Here is a 25013-nt window from a genome sequence, read left to right as displayed (position 1 = left end):
ATTAAAAACAAATTTTGTCAATAAGTTATTTGCATATTTAATGATTTCAACTTGCGCAAGTAATCCATATTAGAAAGGTAAGTTATTAAAAACAAACAACCTAATTAGTAGGGGTGGGCATTTTACCCGATATCCAAAGTAGCACCCGAACCCGATCCGAAAAACCCGAACTGAAATCCGAACCGAAGTAGCAAAATACCCGAACAGGTATTGAATAAGGTGAGATTGGATACCCGAACCCCAACGGATAATACCCGAACCCGAATGGATATCCGAAGATAACCGAACATATGTATAATTAACCTTATATTTCTAGTTTACATCTCTCATTTTATATAAAATATTTATATTGATACTACACATACTTTAAGTTCATATGATATACATACAATTACGAAAAAAATGATTTGCTACTCACTTAAAATGCATTTCAAGTTTTTTATTTAAAAAATTAACAAAAAGTTACATCCGAAATTTAAAAAAAAATAACTAAATTAATGCATTTTTAGTTTTAAAATGTTATGTCCAAATCTATTAACTATTCAATCTATAAAAAATAAAAAAATAGTTAACTGAAAGTTATATTTTTAAATATAAGAAACTTGAGAAATAAAAATTTTAATTTTTTTTTTCAAAATTTAAATATCCGAACCAGATCCGAAATAACCGAATCCGAACTAAAAATACCCGAACCCGACCCGAAGTACAGAAATACCCGAACAGGTTCTACACCTCTATACCGAAATACCCGAAAATTCGAAATACCCGACCTAAACCCGAACGGGTACCCAAGGCTAAACTAAATAGATAATTATTATCCCCTAGCTATATATGAGCTTAACGAAATCGACAATAGTTTTGGGCTTGTCTACATAAGCGATTGATTAAAATAAATGAAAAAGAAAAATTCAAAAAACTAACCAATAGAATTATAACGTTTTTCCTGAGAAGCTCTATATGAGTGCCACCTCAGCAGAAATCAATAAATTGACTTCTCTTTTAATGTATAGGAGGATTTGAATTACTATTTATTTTATTTTAATAAACAAATAAAAAAGAAAAAAAAGCAAAAAAACGGGAAATTGGTAGTATCACACGAATCAGTTACTTTCTATATATAGTTTGGTGCACGTAAGGCAATAGTCCAACAACAACCACAACGAGAGAACACGTTAGAGAGAAAGAACGAAAGAAACGACTTGTCGCGTAAACTCTCCTGTGTGAGTGAGAGATGTTCTAGTTAAGTGGTCTGGTGGTCTCCCGCTTGAGGTCCGGTTCCGGTTTTGTTGTGTGAGGTGGTGGTGGATTCAGTCTCGATTTCGTTACAGACGGGTACTCGTGTATGCTAGGCCTGCTCTGCTTTCTTGTAGATTCGGTGGGTTGGGTTCCTATGCGAAGCAGTGGATTCCATTTTCAGGTAGACGAGGTGAGCCTTTCAAAGTCTGATTCTTACGTCTTCTTTTCTTTTGAACTACTGTCTGATTTTTTCTATTATTGTCAAAAACGTGATGATAAAATTTCATGCGTAGGTTGCCAATACTGGATCACTGATAAAATTGGATCTATCCATTTCGTCTCGCCAAGTCATTGACGTCGTCATCACCGTCGTTTTTCTCCATCTGACACTGATTTTTGCAAGGTATGATCTTCTCTTTAATTACTCCTAACTCATTAACTGATTTTTTTTGTCAAAACATTTTTTAAGAAAAAAAACTTTCAAAATATTTAGGAGGAAAATTCTATATTATTTGATTGATAATGAAAATTTAATGTGTAATTTGTGAAAAAAAATTAAACATTATATCCTGTCATTAATTGATTGTTAGAGATTGTATATGTTTTTTTGCTTTACATTTTTGATCATTTTTAGTTCTCCTAATCAATCTGGTAATAAAGTAATTTTCCTCCTCTTCGTATTTTCAAGTTTTTTTTTTTGTTTTGAGGGTAAAATCTGTATTGCTTGATTGGTAATGAAAATTTATGTGTAATTTGTGAAAGAAAATAGAACATAACATCCTGTTTTTGCAGTTTGGTTGACACTCATGATCACGTAGTTTTTCATTACCAATCTCGTTTTTGCAGTTTTCCCTCTCGTTTTTTTTTTGTTTTCTTGTTTTGTGCCTAGATTGTTTCGTACTTTTTTTGTTGTAACTTGGATTGTTTCATACTTGCTTTTTAAAAAATTGTTTCCTTTGATTATTTTGCTTGTTTTAACTTTCTTCTTGTGTTTGTTTGCTTTGATATTGATGGAGGGGACGAGAGACGTCTGATTTGTTATGAGGTAGTCTTGTTTACTGCGAGAAGCTTTTACTGGATCTGCTAGTGGGAAAGAAGCAACAGAGATACAACAACCATCTCCAACGGACGTCTTTAACCATAAAAGAGGGGCTTTTGCTTTGGAGTTCTAACATGCTACACCTTTTTTAATACTTAGTGTTAAACACGAACTCTGTTAAATGCTACTCCCTCCGTTCCTTAATAATAGACTTTCTAGAAAAAAATGTTTGTTTCACAAAGATGTATTTTTTGTGTTTTCTATGAAAAAATTGTAAACTTTAAAAAAATTAATTGACTTTATTGAATTACTATTGGTTTAAAGTTATTGAAAATTGAAAATTATAGAAAACGATACATTTATTATGGTAATTTAATGTGTTTTCTTAATATGTGTGAAAATACTAAAAAGTCTATTTTTTTAAGAACGGATGGAGTAATAAATTATTTTTTTCCCCATATATTTATATGGACACAAAACACTCTGATACAAAGAAAAACCAAATTGGACCATCTTTTAAGTTAAGAAAGGAACAGAGTTTGGGATGTTTCATTTAAAACCGAATAACCGGTTAGGGTAAACTTGAGTATTGTCCAAACACTATCTTCTAAGACAAGGCAATGTATAGTCATTGTCCTCTAGTTTGAAACTTGTTTTTTTTGTTGTTGTTTTTAAGTCTGAGTCCCTGCTTCTTCTGCTTCGTTTTCTTCTTCTTCCTCAACATCAATGCCTAGAGACTCGATTAGGCACTCTTGAGCTTCTTCGAGAGCAGAATCATTTGCATCTGTTGCATATAATATCTTCTTAACCGCTACAACAATCTGCACATATAACAAGTACATGTTATTCATGCTGATTTGAGTCCAAACTATGGGGAACCAAGGAAATTGCTATTGACATTTACCGGAAGATCATCAAGTTCAGGAGTCTGACAGAGTATCTCTATATCCCTGAGCTTAGAGAAGTAAAAATCTCTTTCCTTTTCCAAGACATCTACCGAGACCTTGAGATCTTCAAGCTGGTTATATTGTGAAAGAATGTTTCATTACAATTCCTTTTTTTTTCCATTAACCTGAAGAAACGAGGGAATGATTAGAAGCCAATTACCTCCTTTGACAGAGCTTGCACTTCGGCCGACGAGTTGCTCCCACCTCCAATTGCATGTGATCTTGCTTGCTTTGGACCTAGCAGTTAAGAATTTTCGAACAAAGATTGCGAAAGTTAGAAACTGGACAGAGAGGGAAGCTAAGTTTAAGTGGAATACCAGTTGGTTTGCTGGAAGCAGTGACTGTAGGAGTATGATGCGTATTGTTTGTTTGCAATGACTTTGAGACCTTACTAGACCCCTTTACGCTTTTCTCTTTGCCACCTCTCGATCTTCGTTCTACTGGATTGTAATTCCTACAATGATGAAACCAGTGGAGTAAGACTTTTTTGCTTTGATAAATAGAAGAGAAGAGAAGGTAGCAAAAAGAATCCATACTCGTTCATAATGCCACCATTAATGGAATCGCAGAAACGTTTCAGCCATTGTAGAAACTCCAAGTTGTCTAGTGGTCTGCCTTTGACAAGCCTGTTGACTTCCAATGGCTGCATTGTAAGCGATAGACATATGTTGAAGGTATTAGCTCTCACATGGGATCTTTATCACAAGCAAAATGTATGAATAAAGAATAAAAACTACCTTGGTGATTTTGAGTTTGGTGAAGACCTCTTGCATGACTTTGTAGTTTTGTAAAATGCATGCGTGCTTGATTCCTAATCTTTGTAGATTGCTACTTAGAAAAGAGTGGTAAACACTAGTGTGTGTGTTGTATCATATAGCAATTGTAGGTTGCTCCTTGTTCTAAGTCAATGAAATCTGGACGAGGTCTGTTGGGGTCAAAAACGTGTTACGACAAATTTAACATTCAAAACGTCCGAGGAAGAAAATAAGAATTTCTCCGAAGGGTACTTTTCGAGATAGATTCTTCCTTACGAAAAAGTTTTACGGAAGAAAGAATCGAGACGTCCGACGAAAGCTCGAAACAGGTTGTTACGCAGTGACCGAACGTCCGTCCCGCTCAATCGCTACGTAGCAACCGGGCTCGAGCCGAAGTTCGGTCGCTGTGTAGCGATTGAACTCTTCCGAATATCGATACGACACCAATCCATGCACTCTCGTCAAACCTTCGAATGCTATCTCCCGAAGACCGTAGCAAGCTCAGTCCATGTTTTCCGCTATTCTAACTCATCGATCAAACTTCGCGGATTAGAAACCGTGGAAAATTTGTTCTTTATCAAAAGAAATCGTAGTAAACGTGTCGAGTCGGAAGACGGCCCAAAGGGACCTAAAACACGACTCGAGGCCCATCCTACGATTTCTTAACCAAAAGCCCGTAAACCGCAGAACGGTTTACGCTTGGTCCACAAAGAAGGATAAATGTCAAGTTTCCGCGGATAAATACGGAAGTTTTGAAGATAATTGTGAAGATCGGGAAAAATAGAAGATCTCCATTTTTATGCTATGACGGCTTAAGGGCAGAAGAGTAAAAGCGTAAACCGACCTTGGAGCTAGTATATAAGGAGTCCTAGGCGAGGAGCATGGGGGGGGAACTTTTTCAGAGCAAACTTAGCACTTAGAGCGATTTAGGCAATTTTCCGTTTTTGTTATTTCGAGCTGCGACTCAATTAGGTTTAGCCGTCTTAGGGTTGCTAGAACTAGGAATCTTGCCGACAGCTCTCGAGCCCAGGCTTATACCTTGTTGTAAACGCTCATACGCAAATTCGGAATAAGATCTTCTTTGCTCTCTTTTTCGATTTCTTATTCTTTATCGTTGTCATTCTCGTGTTCTGATTGCTTGACGTGTGGTAATTAGCAGATATCCAGGTCCTCTGGAAAATTAGGGTTTTCCTAGTTTCCTTATTTAAACGGAAATCGACAGTGCGAATTTCGGTTCCCACAAGGTCTCGGGGATGTAGGAAACGAACCCCGTTAACAAATTTTGTGTGTTTTACTTTCTGTACTTGTTTTTTGTCGCCTCATCTGCACTAACAAAATCGGGACTTGCTCCCCAGCAATTACTCAGACAGGAGATGTTCCAATGTCTGAAGCTGTGGCTCCTCCTCCAGAGTTTGCGTTTGGGAGTAACGCAAACGGGTTAGCGAAAGCATGGGAAGGAGAGAGAGGATACATGAAGAGAGTGGTTCTGATGATCTCGAGCTCACTCTTGGAAACTCAAGCACTAGGTGTAATTGAAAAACCATTATTTGTAACCATGCTAACCAACCTAAAAACCCGGTTTGGTATGGTTCTAATCAGATTACGTTCTTTATATTTTCGGGTTTATGGTAATAGTTACAGACTCTCAGAGACAACGAATCAAATTACAGTATTGTTTCAAATTTATCATCATTAGTCAACAATGACCGCTTCAACACGACAAAATAGGGTTCTTGCAGGTGACAGAGGAACCTCTGTTAGTCTGTTTATAACGGCTACATATTTCATTTTATGGACTTGCTTTTCTTCTGCTTGATCCTCTAAATCTTTAGAGCAGCATTAACTCTACCTCTTAACTTGGTTCTTAAGAGGTGGGTCCTACTATTATCTTTAAATTTGGTTCTTTTTCCTCTTCTGCAAGAAGCGACTTTAGTTGGGTTTGGATACTGTTTGTAGGTTTCACTGACATGTGACGGTCCGCGATTTGATCTGTTTTAATTTTTTTTTTTAAATTGGATAAAAAAAAACCCTATGAACCTATGTTCCCCTTAGCGTTAATCATGCTCTTAAAAATTACTTTTTGTAAATGTGTACATATTGAGACAATATATGAGCAAAAATACTATCATATGGTAGAAGAAACAATGGCATCACGCTATCCATTACTACTCATCATACTATTTGGATATTTTAAAACATTATATGATAAAACATGTGAACTATCAGATACACTATGAATGTTAATACAACTAATGAATTAGTAGAATCTAATATTAATTTTTGAAAAAATGAGTTAAAATCTCAATAACCATATAAAATTACATAAAAATAATCAGCTGACTAGTTCGATAGTCATAATTTTTTTTACCTAAGAGATTTGACAATTCTAATTTGGAAATTGCAATACTGACTTAAGATCAGCTTCCTATTTTAATAAATTTAGTTCAATCAAGAACAAAAAATACTTAAAATAATTATTTGTCTATTAAAATATCAAAAACTATCCTATTAAATAGTTTTAGGCTTCTTAAATAGAAAATATTACCGTAATTTGTGAATACAACGATGAAAAATAGAAACCTAGAAAAAACCCTAATTTTTGAAAACCAATATATAATATTAAACTTCTAGCATAAGACCATTTCCATTCTTAGATAACTTGACACCTAATTTTAGAGTCTCACATAATCGTTTGAGAGTCTTTCAATCAAAATATTCTTCTTATTTTTTTCTTATTTTTTTCTTGTTTTTCATTTTTATTCTTAATGAATTGAAACGTAATCAGAGGCTTGATGAGATATTATTCCCACAAGTACAAACGTGATTTTTTGGAGGTAGAAGTTTTCTTCCAAAAATGTTTTTTGGTAAAATCAATGAGGATTAAAACCAATGTTTTGAGAGAAGGTAAAGAAACACGCTCGGGATTCGGTAAGCCCATTCCCACGAGCCTTAGGGACACCAAGTTATTACAAGTGTAAAGTACTGTTGGATTCATCATGGGATCCCATTCGGAAAAACTGTCCGAAACATCGAGATGTTGAACTTTAAGCCTAGCAGCAGTGTCGACCCAGCCGTTGATAAGACCAGCAGGCTCTTCAAAGTAAAAAGAATCATACTTTAACTTAAACCGATGTATGGACAAACCGTAGTTGCGTTCAAGAAAGTTATCGACAAAACTCACGAATGTTTCGCGTATATAGAAATCATCGGCGTCCAAATCCAGACCAGGTACGTCTTTCCAGAGAGTTGTCCATCTGGTGGACAACGCACTAGTCTGAACCACATCTTTGGTTGGAAGATTTAAGAATATCTGTAAAATCAAGCAATCTGGCAAACTGCTTAGCCGATCAACTTCGCTCGGTGGGTTGGTGGAACGAGCAGGTTTCACTCTGGCTGCATCCATGAACATAAAAATCGAATCGAAAGGAGAGGAGAATAAGTAAGGGGTTTTTAAAGATTAGCTATAGACGCCAAAGAGATTGTGGTGGATTTTTATCTCTACACGTTTCTAATTTCTGAGATGATGAAATTTTCTCACCAAAATTTTGTAGACATTATTTGTGAAGTTGATTTAACACATATCATCTCTATAATCACTTTCACTAAAAAAAAATCTGATATGATATACTAGAAAAAATGAAAATGACATGGTCAACTACATTTAATGTTCATTTCTAATTTTTCTAAAATTTTCAAAATATGGTAATAATTCACACGTCATCATTGAATCAATTAAATTCAAATATGTCAATAAATAATATAAGAATAGAAATATATAATATTTTACAAATTTTGAAATATTACTTAAGTATGCTTTTACAATCATACAACTTTTCTTACTAAACAAGATTTTCAACGTTTAAACAATAATTGTTTAAATTATAAATATTAAATCGTAATATCATTTGTTTCCTTTTGATATCTACAAATTTTAGAAATTCTGTTTAGTTTTATATTTTGATAATTATTATTTTTTTTTATTATTAATCAAGATTTTCAAAATTATATACAATATTTTTTAAAAAAATTATCAACATTTAATCGTTATATCATTTGTTTTCTTTTGATATCTACAAATTTTTGGAAATTCTGTCTAGTTTCATATTTTGATAATTATAAAAAAATTATATCTATTTTTTATAAAAAATTATACAAGTTAATTTAATATATCTTAACCCAAAGAAATAACTGAAAATCAATCTAACCTATTTTGAGTAGTTTTGGCTATCAATCTAGTAATATAGTCAAAGTAATCAAGTTCCGAAATCAAATATCAAATCAAATCTTTTGAAATAAGGAAAAGGATATTGGAATCGGTTTAGTTTAACTTTCATTGTTGAGTGAAAATGAAAGCATACAATCTTCATGGTGAAGGACTTCTACTAAATATAATTTTAAATAAATAAAATTTTTTATTTATCTTAATTTTATGTTCAAGTAAATTAATATTTATATAAAAATATTTTTATACAATTAATAAAATCTGAACTTTTAACAAAATTTTATTTAAAAATTTTAACGCTGCATATGGTGTAGGAAAATACCTAGTACACATATATATACTAGTGGGTGATCTTTGTTTCCCGCAAAATGTTTTATTCTTTGCGGTTCAATACTTTTTCATTTTTAAAAATAAACTTTTGGTTTCTAAAAGATAACTTTTAAAAGATTTTTCTTTTTCTTTGATAAATAAATGCACCTATTTTCATACAATTTTATTAATTGAGAGTCATTACTTTAGGATATATCTAGTGAAAATCATTAATTTTATTAAATAATATTGGTTTAAACTTTAGAGGTGTTCTGAATTTATTTATAAAAATATTATATATATATATATATATAAATTGAGATATTTTACCTTATAAAAATAGTCATTTTAGATTTGTATGCATTCTTGACTAATTAATGGTAACAAATCTTAAATTTTAAGAAAATAATTATTTAGAATAATTAATTTCTTAAAATACAATAGCTGAGATTCTTAGAAAATTCTTTAGTTTGTAAGTAATTATATATTTATAATAAAACATTGATTTTTTTCTTAATATGTGTATATGAGATGTACATATGAGTCACATTACTATATTTATAATATATCATTAATTTTTACTTACTATTTCATTAAATTTTACTTAGTATATGATTAAGTTTTACTAAATATGTGTATATGAGATATATAATTTTCTTGAGTAGCTTCTAAGAGCAACTCCAAGGCTTATATTCTCTACAATAGCATCCATGATTACGAACGATGGCATCACACTATCCATTATCTCTAGAATATCTTCCATGATTACGAACAATGGCATCACGCTATCCATTACTACTCATCATACTATTCGTATATATTTTATAACATTATATGATAAAAAATGTGAACTATCATATACACTATGTATAATAATACAATTAATGAATTAGTAGAACTTAATATTATATTTTGAAAAAAATGAGTTAAAAATCTCAAAAACCATATAAAAGTACATAAAAATAATCAGATGACTAATTCGATAGGCATAATTTTGTTACCTAAGAGATTAGGCAATTCTAGTTTGAAAATTGCAATACTGACTTAAGATCAGCTTCCTATTTTAATAAATTTAGTTCAATCAAGAACAATAAAAGCTTAAAAAAAATATTTGTCTATTAAAACATCAAAAACTATCCTGTAAAATAGTTTAACGGCTTCTTAAATAGAAAACATTACCGTGATTTATGAATACGATGACAAAAAATTGAAAACCTAGACAAAACCCTAGTTTTTTAAAACCAATAAATAATATTGTTCGAGCATAAGACCATTTCCATTCTTAGATAACTTGACACTTAATTTTAGAGTCTCGTGCAATCATTTGAGTATTTCAAACAAACGATTCTTCTTATTTTTTTCTTATTTTTTTTCATTTTCTTATTCTTAATGAATTGAAATGTAATCAGAAGCTTGATGAGATATTACTCCCACTAATAAAAAGGTGATTTTTGGAGGTAAAAATGTGCTTCCAGAAATGTTTTTTGTGGTTTTTAAAACAATTGTTTATCATATAGGTACCAATTGTTTTGTTTAATACAAAAAAAATTATATATAGCCATGCAAGACAAAAGAAGGAAGCACAAAACCATCTAAACAAATTCCAAAGCATATATGCCTTTAGCCACGATAAATCAAATACTTATTTGAGCCATAAATATGATAAATACTATAATTATCATACAAACTTCAACACTCCAATGTCATAATAAACTAAGAAGCAACAAATAGTTATCAAAGACAAACTTATATGTCCATTGGTGATGACTATGAGGATCATCGTACAATAATTTGGCATGAGCTAGAGAGTCTCGGAAAGTTAAGGAGTTCTATGAAGATGTCAGATTCTTCTTTCTTTGGGGCATCATCCAAGCTTAATGTGTAGCTTGTGGACAGATTTTCCTTTCTTTAGGGAATCGTGCAAACTTAATGATAGTTTCTTGAGGTTTGGTGAGTTCTCGAGTAAGTAACCCACTAGTGCCATCTCCAACGCCTCCCCTTTCAATGGCCTTTCTATGTCAACATGCTCTAGAGATGATAACAGATTCCAAGGCCTGGCAATAACAGTAAGGTCCACCATCTTGGGATTTTCAGAAGTTCCCTGCATGTACAATACAAACACAAGTTTAAGAATAATTTACTCACAAGTTCATGAGTTGGTTAGATAATCTTCACCATGACAAGAGTTTTTAGATTTGGACAGACTTCAAGAAAGACTGGCAACATCTCCCACATGTAGCTGTTGAACCTGACACACAAGGTATATAGGTTACGAAATACCGGTAGTTGTACATATCTTGCATAATCATATATGACCTACAAGAACAACATCAACAAAAAAGGTATTAGTGTTAATAAATGAAGTATTACATCGATTGATTTCGAAGAAATATAATTATGTTTATTGAATTTTGATTGATTAAAAATTATGAGAAATAGTTAATAACAGAAAATAATATATTTATAGTTAAAATAAAGATACTTTTAATATATGTGAAAATTCTAAAATAAATGAGAGAAATATACAATTGGTTTAAAGTTGAAAATCAAGAAAATTTAATATTCCAATAGTGACTTAGAAGTTAAAACATATATAGGTACCTCGAGAGCACTTGAGGAGATGCTCATATCCTTGACCTTAGAGATCCCAACGAGAAAATCACGAACCATCTCTCTCTTTTGTACTTCATTTGCAATTCCTAGACTCCTTTCAGAAGTCAAGTTAAACACAGTATCTATATCAGCTTCTACAATGGAAGGTGGACTCTTTATTATGAAACTTGAAGTTCTATCATCACTGATCTTCAGACACTTAAGCATGGGAGCATCAATTTCAACAAAACGATCTTCCTCATCATAATCCTCGTGATAACCCGCATCATGCATGAAGGTCAACAGAGACTTAGAATGCACACGTAAAATCGGTATTCCATCATCGTAGCTTCTCTCAAAACAAAAGTTTTCAAGAACTGGGCATTTTGAGATTAAATTCTCTAATGCCCATTTGTTGGTAAAATCAATGAGGATTAAAACCAATGTTTTGAGAGAAGGTAAAGAAACACGCTCGGGATTCGGTAAGCCCATTCCCACGAGCCTTAGGGACACCAAGTTACTACAAGTGTAAAGTACTGTTGGATTCATCATGGGATCCCATTCAGAAAAACTGTCCGAAACATCGAGATGTTGAACTTTAAGCCTAGCAGCAGTGTCGACCCAGCCGTTGATAAGACCAGCAGGCTCTTCAAAGTAAAAAGAATCATACTTTAACTTAAACCGATGTATGGACAAACCGTAGTTGCGTTCAAGAAAGTTATCGACAAAACTCACGAATGTTTCGCGTATATAGAAATCATCGGCGTCCAAATCCAGACCAGGTACGTCTTTCCAGAGAGTTGTCCATCTGGTGGACAACGCACTAGTCTGAACCACATCTTTTGTCGGAAGATTTAAGAATATCTGTAAAATCAAGCAATCTGGCAAACTGCTTAGCCGATCAACTTTGCTCGGTGGGTTGGTGGAACGAGCAGGTTTCACTCTGGCTGCATCCATGAACATAAAAATCGAATCAAAAAGGAGAGGAGAATAAGTAAGGGTTTTTAAAGATTAGCTATAGACGCCAGAGAGATTGTGGTGGATTTTTATCTCTACACGTTTCTAATTTCTGAGATGATGAAATTTTCTCACCAAAATTTTGTAGACATTATTTGTGAAGTTGATTTAACACATATCATCTCTATAATCACTTTCACTAAAAAAAAATCTGATATGATATACCAGAAAAAATGAAAATGACATGGTCAACTACATTTAATGTTCATTTCTAATTTTTCTAAATTTTTCAAAATATGGTAATAACTCACACGTCATCATTGAATAAAATAAATTCAAATATGTCAATAAATAATATAAGAATAGAAATATATAATATTTTAAAAAATTTGAAATATTATTTAAGTATGATTTTACAATCATACAACGTTTCTTACTAAACAAGATTTTCAACATTTAAACAATATTTTTTTAAATTATAAATATTAAATCGTAATATCATTTGTTTCCTTTTGATATCTACAAATTTTAGAAATTCTGTTTAGTTTTATATTTTGATAATTATAAAAAAAAACATTTTTTATTATTAATCAAAATTTTCAAAATTATATACAATATTTTTTAAAAAAATATCAATATTTAATCGTAATATCATTTGTTTTCTTTTGATATCTACAAATTTTAGAAATTCTGTCTAGTTTCATATTTTGATAATTATAAAAAAATTATATCAATTTTTTACAAAAATTATACAAGTTAATTTAATATATCTTAACCCAAAGAAATAACTGAAAATCTATCTAACCTATTTTGAGTAGTTTTGGCTATCAATCTAGTAATATAGTCAAAGTAATCAAGTTCCGAAATCATATATCAAATCAAATCTTTTGACATAAGGAAAAGGATATTGGAATCGGTTTAGTTTAACTTTCATTGTTGAGTGAAAATGAAAGCATACAATCTTCATGGTGAAGGACTTCTACTAAATATAATTTTAAATAAATAAAATTATTTATTTATCTTAATTTTATGTTCAAGTAAATTAATATTTATATAAAAATATTTTTATACAATTAATAAAATCTAAACTTTTAACAAAATTTTATTTAAAAATTTCAACACTGCATATGGTGTAGGAAAATACCTAGTACACATATATATACTAGTGGGTGATCTTTGTTTCCCGCAAAATGTTTTATTCTTTGCGGTTCAATACTTTTTCATTTTTAAAAATAAAATTTTGGTTTCTAAAAGATAACTTTTAAAAGATTTTTCTTTTTCTTTGATAAATAAATGCACCTATTTTTATACAATTTTATTAATTGAGAGTCATTACTTTACGATATATCTAGTGAAAATCATTAATTTTATTATATTAATATTGGTTTAAACTTTAGAGGTGTTCTGAATTTATTTATAAAAATATTATATATATATATATATATATATATATAAATTGAGATATTTTACCTTATAAAAATAGTCATTTTAGATTTGTATGCATTCTTGACTAATTAATGGTAACAAATCTTAAATTTTAAGAAAATAATTATTTAGAATAATTAATTTCTTAAAATACAATAGCTGAAATTCTTAGAAAATTCTTTAGTTTGTAAGTAATTATATATTTATAATAAAATATTGATTTTTTTTCTTAATATTTGTATATGAGATGTACATATGAGTCACATTACTATATTTATAATAAATCATTAATTTTTACTTAATATTTCATTAAATTTTACTTAGTATATTATTAAGTTTTACTAAATATGTGTATATGAGATATATAATTTTTTTGAGTAGCTTCTAAGAGCAACTCCAAGGCTTATATTCTCTACAATAGCATCCACGATTACGAACGATGGCATCACGCTATCCATTATCTCTACAATATCTTCCATGATTACAAACAATGGCATCACGCTATCCATTACTACTCATCATACTATTCGTATATATTTTATAACATTATATGATAAAAAATGTGAACTATCATATACACTATGTATAATAATACAATTAATGAATTAGTAGAACTTAATATTAGATTTTGAAAAAAATGAGTTAAAAATCTCAAAAACCATATAAAAGTACATAAAAATAATCAGATGACTAATTCGATAAGCATAACTTTTTTACCTAAGAGATTAGGCAATTCTAGTTTGAAAATTGCAATACTGACTTAAGATCAGCTTCCTATTTTAATAAATTTAGTTCAATCAAGAACAATAAAAGCTTAAAAAAATAGTTGTCTATTAAAACATCAAAAACTATCCTATAAAATAGTTTAACGGCTTCTAAATAGAAAACATTACCGTGATTTATGAATACGATGACAAAAAATAGAAAACCTAGACAAAACCCTAGTTTTTTAAAACCAATAAATAATATTGTTCGAGCATAAGACCATTTCCATTCTTAGATAACTTGACACCTAATTTTAGAGTCTCGTGCAATCATTTGAGTCTTTCAAACAAAAGATTCTTCTTATTTTTTTCTTGTTTTTTTTTCATTTTCTTATTCTTAATGAATTGAAATGTAATCAGAAGCTTGATCAGATATTACTCCCACTAATAAAAAGGTGATTTTTGGAGGTAAAAATGTGCTTCCAGAAATGTTTTTTGTGGTTTTTAAAACAATTGTTTATCATATAGGTACCAATTGTTTTGTTTAATACAAAAAAAATTATATATAGCCATGCAAGACAAAAGAAGGAAGCACAAAACCATCTAAACAAATTCCAAAGCATATATGCCTTTAGCCACGATAAATCAAATACTTATTTGAGTCATAAATATGATAAATACTATAATTATCATACAAACTTCAACACTCCAATGTCATAATAAACTAAGAAGCAACAAATAGTTATCAAAGACAAACTTATATGTCCATTGGTGATGACTATGAGGATCATCGTACAATAATTTGGCATGAGCTAGAGAGTCTCGGAAAGTTAAGGAGTTCTATGAAGACGTCAGATTCTTCTTTCTTTGGGGCATCATCCAAGCTTAATGTTAGCTTGTGGACAGATTTTCCTTTCTTTAGGGAATCATGCAAACTTAATGATAGTTTCTTGAGGTTTGGTGAGTTCTCGAGTAAGTAACCCACTAGTGCCATCTCCAACGCCTCCCCTTTCAATGGCCTTTCTATGTCAACATGCTCTAGAGATGATAACAGATTCCAAGGCCTGGCAATAACAGTAAGGTCCACCATCTTGGGATTTTCAGTAGTTCCCTGCATGTACAATACAACCGAGACACAAGTTTAAGAATAATTTACTCACAAGTTCATGAGTTGGTTAGATAATCCTCACCACGACAAGAGTTTTTAGATTTGGACAGACTTCAAGAAAGACTGGCAACATCTCCCACATGTAGCTGTTGAACCTGACACACAAGGTATATATGTTACGAAATACCGGTAGTTGTACATATCTTGCGTAATCATATATGACCTACAAGAACAACATCAACAAAAAAGGTATTAGTGTTAATTAATGAAGTATTACATCGATAGTTGGAGAATAATTAACTAGCATTCTTTTGGGTTGATCCATGTTTAAAAAAAAATGTTTCAAAAACTTATTATTTTTTGAGAAATATACTTATTTTTTTGAGAAATATACTTTTTTTGTACAACTACCGGTATTTGTTTTGTACAACTTTCAGTGTATTTTCTGTTAGTTAAATAAGAATACATTGTAAATTTTGAAGAAATATAATTTTGTTTATTGAATTTTGATTGATTAAAAGTTGTGAGAAATAGCTAATACCAAAAAATAATATTTAAAGTTAAAATTTAAGATGTTTTTAATATATGTGAAAATTCAAAAACATACATTTTGAACGGAGAGAAATATATAATTGGTTTAAAGTTGGAAATCAAGCAATATAGGTACCTCGAGAGTAGAGGAGGCGATGGTCAGATCTTTCACCTTAGAGATCCCAACGAGAAAATCACGAACCATATCTCTCTTTTGTATTTCATTTGCAACTTGTAGCAACCTTTCAGTTGTCAAACTAAACACAGTATCTATATCAGCTTCTACAAGGGAAGGCTGATTCTTTATAATGAAACTCGCAGTTCCACCATCACTGATCCTCAGACACTTAAGCATGGGAGCATCAATTTCAACTATACGATCTTTCTCATAATCATCATTCTTATCCCAATAATGCATGAAGCTCAATAGAGACTGGGAACACACACGTAAAATGGGCATTCCATCACCGTAAATTCTATCAATACTAACGCTTTCAAGAACTGGGCATTGTGAGATTAACTTCTCTAATGCCCATGGATTGGTATACTCAACGACGATTAAAACAATATCTTTGAGAGAAGGTAATGAAACACGCTCGAGACTAGGTATGATCAATCCCACGATCCTTAGGGACACCAAGCTACTACAAGTGTAAACTGTTGGATTCATCATGATATCCTGAGCAGGTAAATCGTCCGAAACATCGAGATGTTCAACTTTAAGCCTAACAGCAGTGTCGACCCAGCGATTGACAATATCAGGCTTATAAGAAGAATCGTACGTTACCTTAAACAGATGTATGGACGAACCACGGTTGCGTTCAAGAAAGTTATCGACAAAACTCACGAATGTTTCGTGTGTATTGAAATCCTCGGTGTCCAAATCCAGACCATGTACGTCTTTCCAGAGAGTTGTCCATCTGGTTGACAACGCACTAGTTTGAACCACATCTTTGGTCGGAAGATTTAAGAATATCTGAAATATCAAGCAATCTGGCAAACTGCTTAGCCGATCAACTTCACTCGGTGGGTTGGTGGAAAGAGCAGGTTTCACTCTGGCTGCATCCATGAACGTAAACATCGAATCAAAAAGGAGAGGAGAATAATAAGTAAGGGTTTTTAAAGATTGGCTATAGAGGTGATATAGATTGTGGTGGATTTTTATCTCTACACGTTTCTAATTTCTGAGATGATGAAATCTTCTTTACCAAATACACATATATATACTAGTGGGTGATCTCTTTTTCCCGCGACATTTTGTATTCTTTGCGGTTCAAAATCTAGTATAGTACTCTTTCATTTTAAAAATAAAATTTTCATTTCTAAAAAATAATTTTTAACGGATTTTCTTCTCTTTCTATAGATAAATGTACTTGTTTTTTATACAATTGTATTTATTTAGAGTCATTACTTTACGATATATTAGTGAAAATTATTAATTTTATTAAATTAATATTAGTTTAAACTTTAGAAATATATTGAGTTTATTTATAAAAATATGACTTTATGAACAAACATCTTATATATATATATATATATAAATAGAGAGAGAGAGAGAGAGAGTCATTACTTTACGATTGTATTTATTTAGAGTCATTACTCTCTCTCTCTCTCTCTCTCTCTCTCTCTCTCTCTATTTATATATATATATATATATAAGATGTTTGTTCATAAAGTCATATTTTTATAAATAAACTCAAAATATTTCTAAAGTTTAAACTAATATTAATTTAATAAAATTAATAATTTTCACTAATATATCGCTCAAGACTAGGTATGATCAATCCCACGATCCTTAGGGACACCAAGCTACTACAAGTGTAAACTGTTGGATTCATCATGATATCCTGAGCAGGTAAATCGTCCGAAACATCGAGATGTTCAACTTTAAGCCTAACAGCAGTGTCGACCCAGCGATTGACAATATCAGGCTTATAAGAAGAATCGTACGTTACCTTAAACAGATGTATGGACGAACCACGGTTGCGTTCAAGAAAGTTATCGACAAAACTCACGAATGTTTCGTGTGTATTGAAATCCTCGGTGTCCAAATCCAGACCATGTACGTCTTTCCAGAGAGTTGTCCATCTGGTTGACAACGCACTAGTCTGAACCACATCTTTGGTCGGAAGATTTAAGAATATCTGAAATATCAAGCAATCTGGCAAACTGCTTAGCCGATCAACTTCACTCGGTGGGTTGGTGGAAAGAGCAGGTTTCACTCTGGCTGCATCCATGAACGTAAACATCGAATCAAAAAGGAGAGGAGAATAATAAGTAAGGGTTTTTAAAGATTGGCTATAGAGGTGATATAGATTGTGGTGGATTTTTATCTCTACACGTTTCTAATTTCTGAGATGATGAAATCTTCTTTACCAAATACACATATATATACTAGTGGGTGATCTCTTTTTCCCGCGACATTTTGTATTCTTTGCGGTTCAAAATCTAGTATAGTACTCTTTCATTTTAAAAATAAAATTTTCATTTCTAAAAAATAATTTTTAACGGATTTTCTTCTCTTTCTATAGATAAATGTACTTGTTTTTTATACAATTGTATTTATTTAGAGTCATTACTTTACGATATATTAGTGAAAATTATTAATTTTATTAAATTAATATTAGTTTAAACTTTAGAAATATATTGAGTTTATTTATAAAAATATGACTTTATGAACAAACATCTTATATATATATATATATATATAAATAGAGAGAGAGAGAGAGTCATTACTTTACGATTGTATTTATTTAGAGTCATTACTTTACGATATATTAGTGAAAATTATTAATTTTATTAAATTAATATTAGTTTAAACTTTAGAAATATTTTGAGTTTATTTATAAAAATATGACTTTATGAACAAACATCTTATATATATATATATATATATATATAAAAATAGAGAGAGAGAGAGAGAGAGAGAGAGAGAGAGAGAGAGAGAGAGAGAGAGAGAGAGAGAGAGAGAGAGAGAGAGAGAGAGAGAGAGAGAGAGAGAGAGAGATTTAACCTTATAAACATAGTATTTTTAGATTTGTATGTATTCTTGACTATTTAATGGTATCAAATCTTCAATCTTAAGAATTATTTATTTAGAAATTTTTTTTTCTTAAAATACTATAGCTGAGATTCTTAGAAAATTGTTTACTTTGTAAGTAATACATATTTATAATAAAACATTGATTTGTTTCTTAATATGTGTATATGAGATATACATATGAGTCACTATATTTATAATATATCATTAATTTTTACTTAATATTTTATTAATTTTTAGTTAATGTATTAATTTTTACTTGATATATTATTAAGTTTTACTTAATATATGTATATGAGATATATAATTTTTTCGAGTAGCGTTCTAAGAGCAACTCCATGACTTATATTCTATACAATATCGTTAGTATGAATTATGTCAACACGCTACATAACTGTTTTTATGTTAAATCCTGTAAAGTAATAATTTTGAGACTATAATTAATTTATCAAGTTATTAATGCAAACTTTTTTTTGTTTTTCTATTTAGAGATATATATTTTTTAAAATTAAGAAAATACTTAATTTGGTGTATGTATATTAATTAATTTTTGAAATTCAAAATTAATTAATTTTTTTTAATTCGATATCAATTAATTTTTGAAATTCGAAATCAATTATTTTTTAATTCGACATTTATAATGGTTCTATTATATTATTTGGTGTTTATAAAATATGTTTCATAAAATTTAAAATAAATTTATATTGGAAATAACTTAATGTTTCTTCTTTGTGCAGGATTGGGAGCTGGACATGGAGTTGGACATTAAAGAGATTTGGGCTGAAGTTAGCTGGGCCTATATTCAAACAAGGAATTTAACGACAACCAGAGATTGACCTGCGCGGTTTCACGGATATTGATTATTACATTTTTATATATTAATATTTGTTTTTCATAGTTAGTGTTATATATTTTAGATGACATAATATAACTAGTTGTATTCAAAAGATCTGGACCAAATCGAGTAATATAATTATTTTTGGTACAAATATCTGAACCTGTTTCAGATACATTTGTTATTTAGATACTTTTAGGTTTCTATAACATAAAAACCGAACTTATCCAGAATTAAAAGGACCCAAGTCCCCAACTCAAAACTCACACATAAATTTATAATATTTAAGTGGACCTATTTCAAAACAAAAAAATGATACCCAAAAAAACAACCCGTACCTAAATAGATAGTCAATGTTCATGCTTAACTGATTTTATAAACTAATAAAAATGACTCTTTCTGTGTATTTGGCTAAATTAAGTGAAATAAAAAGAGTTTTTTCTTTAGTAAATAATTATATGAAGTAAAAAATTAAGTGACAATAAATGTAATACATTTTTATTATTTTGATTTAAGTTATTATTTTATTCACAAAACATGTCTTTGAATTATGTTTTTGGCTACGTAATTTTTCACATATCAAAATTAAAATTAAAATTTTTTTTTGTAAAACAAACTAAACCGAACGTTTAACCATATGCAAAACCCAGGTATTTTACATTTTTGATTTTATAATTTGCACAAAGTTAATGTTGATTAACTGATAAATAAAAATCTACACTAATATGATTATGGTAATATAATTAAGGATGTGATGTATTGTTAAAGTATATAATTAATAAAATTATTAAACTGAATGAGATATGAAAATATAATTAATGTAATTATATTAATAAAATTACTAAAAAGACAATGTACTTTTTTTATACCGCTTTTCATGTTTTCAAATAATTATTTTTTATACTGTAATTCATGTTTCCAAACAATATCAAAATGTATTTCAGTTTTAAAAATATAGATATACCAACATTTTTGTTTTATATTGAAGTGTTTCAAAAATAAAATAAAAAAAACAATAAATTATCTTGGTCCAACAGTTAGTAGTTATTGGGTTGTGTGAGGCAACGGGTATATTTGATATTTGAATTACTATTTATTTTATTTTAATAAATAAATAAAAAAGAAAAGAAAGGAAAATTGGTAGTATTGCACGAATCAGTTACTTTCTATATATAGTTTGGTGCACATAAGGCAATAGTCCAACAACAACCACAACGAGAGAACACGTTAGAGAGAGAGAACGAAGAAACGACTTGTCGCGTAAACTCTCCTGTGTGAGTGAGAGATGTTCTAGTTAAGTGGTCTGGTGGTCTCCCGCTTGAGGTCCGGTTCCGGTTTTGTTGTGTGAGGTGGTGGTGGATTCAGTCTCGATTTCGTTACAGACGGGTACTCGTGTATGCTAGGCCTGCTCTGCTTTCTTGTAGATTCGGTGGGTTGGGTTCCTATGCGAAGCAGTGGATTCCATTTTCAGGTAGACGAGGTGAGCCTTTCAAAGTCTGATTCTTACGTCTTCTTTTCTTTTGAACTACTGTCTGATTTTTTCTATTATTGTCAAAAACGTGATGATAAAATTTCATGCGTAGGTTGCCAATACTGGATCACTGATAAAATTGGATCTATCCATTTCGTCTCGCCAAGTCATTGACGTCGTCATCACCGTCGTTTTTCTCCATCTGACACTGATTTTTGCAAGGTATGATCTTCTCTTTACTCCTAACTCATAAACTGATTTTTTTGTCAAAACATTTTTTTAAGAAAAAAACTTTCAAAATATTTAGGAGGAAAATTCTATATTATTTGATTGATAATGAAAATTTAATGTGTAATTTGTGAAAACAAATTAAACATTACATCCTGTCATTAATTGATTGTTAGAGATTGTATATGTTTTTTTGCTTTACATTTTTGATCATTTAGTTCTCTTAATCAATCTGGTAATAAAGTAATTTTCCTCCTCTTCGTATTTTCAAGTTTTTTTTTTGTTGCGAGGGTAAAATCTGTATTGCTGTTGATTGGTAATGAAAATTTATGTGTAAAAGAAAATAGAACATAACATCCTGTTTTTGCAGTTTGGTTGACACTCACGATCACGTAGTTTTTCATTACCAATCTCGTTTTTGCAGTTTTCCCTCTCGTTTTTGCACTAAAAATCATTTTTTTTTGTTTTCTTGTTTTGTGCCTAGATTGTTTCGTACTTGCTTTTTAAAAAATTGTTTCCTTTGATTCTTTTGCTTGTTTTAAACTTTATTCTTGTGTTTGTTTGCTTTGATATTGATGGAGGGGACGAGAGACGTCTGATTTGTTATGAGGTAGTCTTGTTTACTGCGAGAAGCTTTTACTGGATCTGCTAGTGGGAAAGAAGCAACAGAGATACAACAACCATCTCCAACGGACGTCTTTAACCATAAAAGAGGGGCTTTTGCTTTGGAGTTCTAACATGCTACACCTTTTTTAATACTTAGTGTTAAACACGAACTCTGTTAAATGCTACTCCCTCCGTTCCTTAATAATAGACTTTCTAGAAAAAAATGTTTGTTTCACAAAGATGTATTTTTTGTGTTTTCTATGAAAAAATTGTAAACTTTAAAAAAATTAATTGACTTTATTGAATTACTATTGGTTTAAAGTTATTGAAAATTGAAAATTATAGAAAACGATACATTTATTATGGTAATTTAATGTGTTTTCTTAATATGTGTGAAAATACTAAAAAGTCTATTTTTTTAAGAACGGATGGAGTAATAAATTATTTTTTTCCCCATATATTTATATGGACACAAAACACTCTGATACAAAGAAAAACCAAATTGGACCATCTTTTAAGTTAAGAAAGGAACAGAGTTTGGGATGTTTCATTTAAAACCGAATAACCGGTTAGGGTAAACTTGAGTATTGTCCAAACACTATCTTCTAAGACAAGGCAATGTATAGTCATTGTCCTCTAGTTTGAAACTTGTTTTTTTTGTTGTTGTTTTTAAGTCTGAGTCCCTGCTTCTTCTGCTTCGTTTTCTTCTTCTTCCTCAACATCAATGCCTAGAGACTCGATTAGGCACTCTTGAGCTTCTTCGAGAGCAGAATCATTTGCATCTGTTGCATATAATATCTTCTTAACCGCTACAACAATCTGCACATATAACAAGTACATGTTATTCATGCTGATTTGAGTCCAAACTATGGGGAACCAAGGAAATTGCTATTGACATTTACCGGAAGATCATCAAGTTCAGGAGTCTGACAGAGTATCTCTATATCCCTGAGCTTAGAGAAGTAAAAATCTCTTTCCTTTTCCAAGACATCTACCGAGACCTTGAGATCTTCAAGCTGGTTATATTGTGAAAGAATGTTTCATTACAATTCCTTTTTTTTTCCATTAACCTGAAGAAACGAGGGAATGATTAGAAGCCAATTACCTCCTTTGACAGAGCTTGCACTTCGGCCGACGAGTTGCTCCCACCTCCAATTGCATGTGATCTTGCTTGCTTTGGACCTAGCAGTTAAGAATTTTCGAACAAAGATTGCGAAAGTTAGAAACTGGACAGAGAGGGAAGCTAAGTTTAAGTGGAATACCAGTTGGTTTGCTGGAAGCAGTGACTGTAGGAGTATGATGCGTATTGTTTGTTTGCAATGACTTTGAGACCTTACTAGACCCCTTTACGCTTTTCTCTTTGCCACCTCTCGATCTTCGTTCTACTGGATTGTAATTCCTACAATGATGAAACCAGTGGAGTAAGACTTTTTTGCTTTGATAAATAGAAGAGAAGAGAAGGTAGCAAAAAGAATCCATACTCGTTCATAATGCCACCATTAATGGAATCGCAGAAACGTTTCAGCCATTGTAGAAACTCCAAGTTGTCTAGTGGTCTGCCTTTGACAAGCCTGTTGACTTCCAATGGCTGCATTGTAAGCGATAGACATATGTTGAAGGTATTAGCTCTCACATGGGATCTTTATCACAAGCAAAGTGTATGAATAAAGAATAAAAACTACCTTGGTGATTTTGAGTTTGGTGAAGACCTCTTGCATGACTTTGTAGTTTTGTATCATCTCGTACTCGTTCTTCGCCGCAAAATTAACCTGAGAAGTGGAAAGATTTAGAATGCTCTGCAGACAAGAGAATGATGCCGATAAAAACTAATAAACATCAATCACCTTGTGCATAGGCACGACTCCTGGAAAGGTCATGTCCAGCATTTGGCATTGAACAGCACCCGATGCAACCTACAATAAGCCCAGTTAGATCATAAAACACAGTCTCACAAGCAAAAAGACCAATTACAAGAGTTATCAGTTGAAATCAAACAAGTAAAGAAAACATCTTAATAATCAAAGGCGTACAAGTATCAAGCAGACAAATGTAGATCTTTATTACACAACATAAACTGCAAGTAACACTTGTTCTTTAAAGCTTAGCCAGAATGTAACTGCATCTTAACCAGCAAAATTGCACCAGATCAACAATGCATACATCTCAAAAACCAATCTTCATAACCCACCACCGACAACATCAAAACAAAAGCGAAAGGCACGTCCTTTTCTGATCAAATCGGCCATTGAAACACACATGCAGAAAGAAAGAATCAAGCTTTAACAATACCTCTTCGATGCGAGAGAGATTGAGGTGAAGGCGGTCATTGATCCAACCCAGAATCTCGTTTCGTCCAACGAAGTAAGCACTGTCCATCATTCCAATGTTCGTCGCCATCTCAAACGGAATAAAAGTAGCCTCCTCTGTTCTATTGGGAGAACTCAGATGCAATGCGATGATGGATTGTATTGATCGGAAGGAAAAAAGTTAAAAGAGAATCAATGGGTTAGGTGAAACGAAACGAAATTGAATAAGAAAGAATTTTTCTTTGTATTTATAAAATAGAAATTTTTTGATTCGATCCGTTTTGGGGTTTTTGCTTGTTAGGAAGGAGAAACTGATGCAGAGATAAAGACGGTGAGCGAATGGAACAGCGAGAAAAGAGAAAAAGTAACAAATATTTCATTTTAAAACTTAATTTAGTCGTTACGATGTCTCTCGCGTGAACCCGTTTTTTCTAATTTTATTTCTTTATTTTACTTACAAGTATTGCTAAATATTTTTATTTATTATATAATATACTTTTGCGTGGTCAGAACTTATAAGCATAAGAAAATCTATGTGATTAAAATAAAGGAGTTGTAAATTATTAGATACACATCATATGATAGCTACAGAAAACTTATACATTAGATTGTTGATTATAAAAAAACTATGCTATTAGATTAATTTAGCGTTGAAAGACTTTATAATATTTTAAAACCAAGGAAAGAAAGAGGCATTTTTAT

At 31.1% G+C, this 25013-nt stretch overlaps 5 protein-coding genes and 1 pseudogene across 5 annotated transcripts; all 6 read right to left on the bottom strand.

Moving 5' to 3' along the window:
* Positions 1–2709: 2709 nt before the first annotated feature.
* On the bottom strand, positions 2710–4012 carry LOC106424849 (microtubule-associated protein RP/EB family member 1B-like). The gene is made up of 6 exons (XM_048781889.1): positions 3960–4012; positions 3759–3865; positions 3540–3676; positions 3383–3459; positions 3180–3293; positions 2710–3096 (listed from the first exon to the last, which is right to left on the bottom strand). Exons 1-6 carry the CDS (start codon positions 3993–3995, stop codon positions 2947–2949), a joined length of 621 nt encoding a protein of 206 aa, XP_048637846.1. The 5' UTR covers positions 3996–4012; the 3' UTR covers positions 2710–2946.
* Positions 4013–6777: 2765 nt separating this feature from the next.
* Positions 6778–7386, bottom strand: LOC125609972 (F-box/LRR-repeat protein 13-like). Its single transcript, XM_048781606.1, has one exon. The coding sequence runs from the start codon at positions 7384–7386 to the stop codon at positions 6778–6780; it is 609 nt and encodes a 202-aa protein (XP_048637563.1).
* Positions 7387–10284: 2898 nt separating this feature from the next.
* LOC106424843 lies at positions 10285–13211 on the bottom strand (annotated as a pseudogene).
* A 1308-nt stretch (positions 13212–14519) lies between these two features.
* Positions 14520–16906, bottom strand: LOC106424846 (F-box/LRR-repeat protein 13-like). The gene is made up of 3 exons (XM_048781888.1): positions 15962–16906; positions 15377–15517; positions 14520–15297 (listed from the first exon to the last, which is right to left on the bottom strand). The coding sequence occupies exons 1-3, from the start codon at positions 16904–16906 to the stop codon at positions 14974–14976; spliced, it is 1410 nt and encodes a 469-aa protein (XP_048637845.1). The 3' UTR covers positions 14520–14973.
* A 658-nt stretch (positions 16907–17564) lies between these two features.
* On the bottom strand, positions 17565–18074 carry LOC125609971 (F-box/LRR-repeat protein 13-like). The gene has a single exon (XM_048781605.1). The coding sequence runs from the start codon at positions 18072–18074 to the stop codon at positions 17565–17567; it is 510 nt and encodes a 169-aa protein (XP_048637562.1).
* Positions 18075–22437: 4363 nt separating this feature from the next.
* LOC106424817 (microtubule-associated protein RP/EB family member 1B) lies at positions 22438–24716 on the bottom strand. Its single transcript, XM_013865564.3, has 8 exons — positions 24295–24716; positions 23850–23918; positions 23688–23774; positions 23487–23593; positions 23268–23404; positions 23111–23187; positions 22908–23021; positions 22438–22824 (listed from the first exon to the last, which is right to left on the bottom strand). Exons 1-8 carry the CDS (start codon positions 24400–24402, stop codon positions 22675–22677), a joined length of 849 nt encoding a protein of 282 aa, XP_013721018.2. The 5' UTR covers positions 24403–24716; the 3' UTR covers positions 22438–22674.
* Between the last annotated feature and the right edge of the window lie 297 nt (positions 24717–25013).

The sequence above is a fragment of the Brassica napus genome, chromosome A6, assembly GCF_020379485.1.
Source record: "Brassica napus cultivar Da-Ae chromosome A6, Da-Ae, whole genome shotgun sequence".
Lineage (NCBI taxonomy): Eukaryota > Viridiplantae > Streptophyta > Magnoliopsida > Brassicales > Brassicaceae > Brassica > Brassica napus.
Note: the sequence above shows the minus strand (reverse complement) of the source record. Positions and strands in the feature narration are given on the sequence as shown.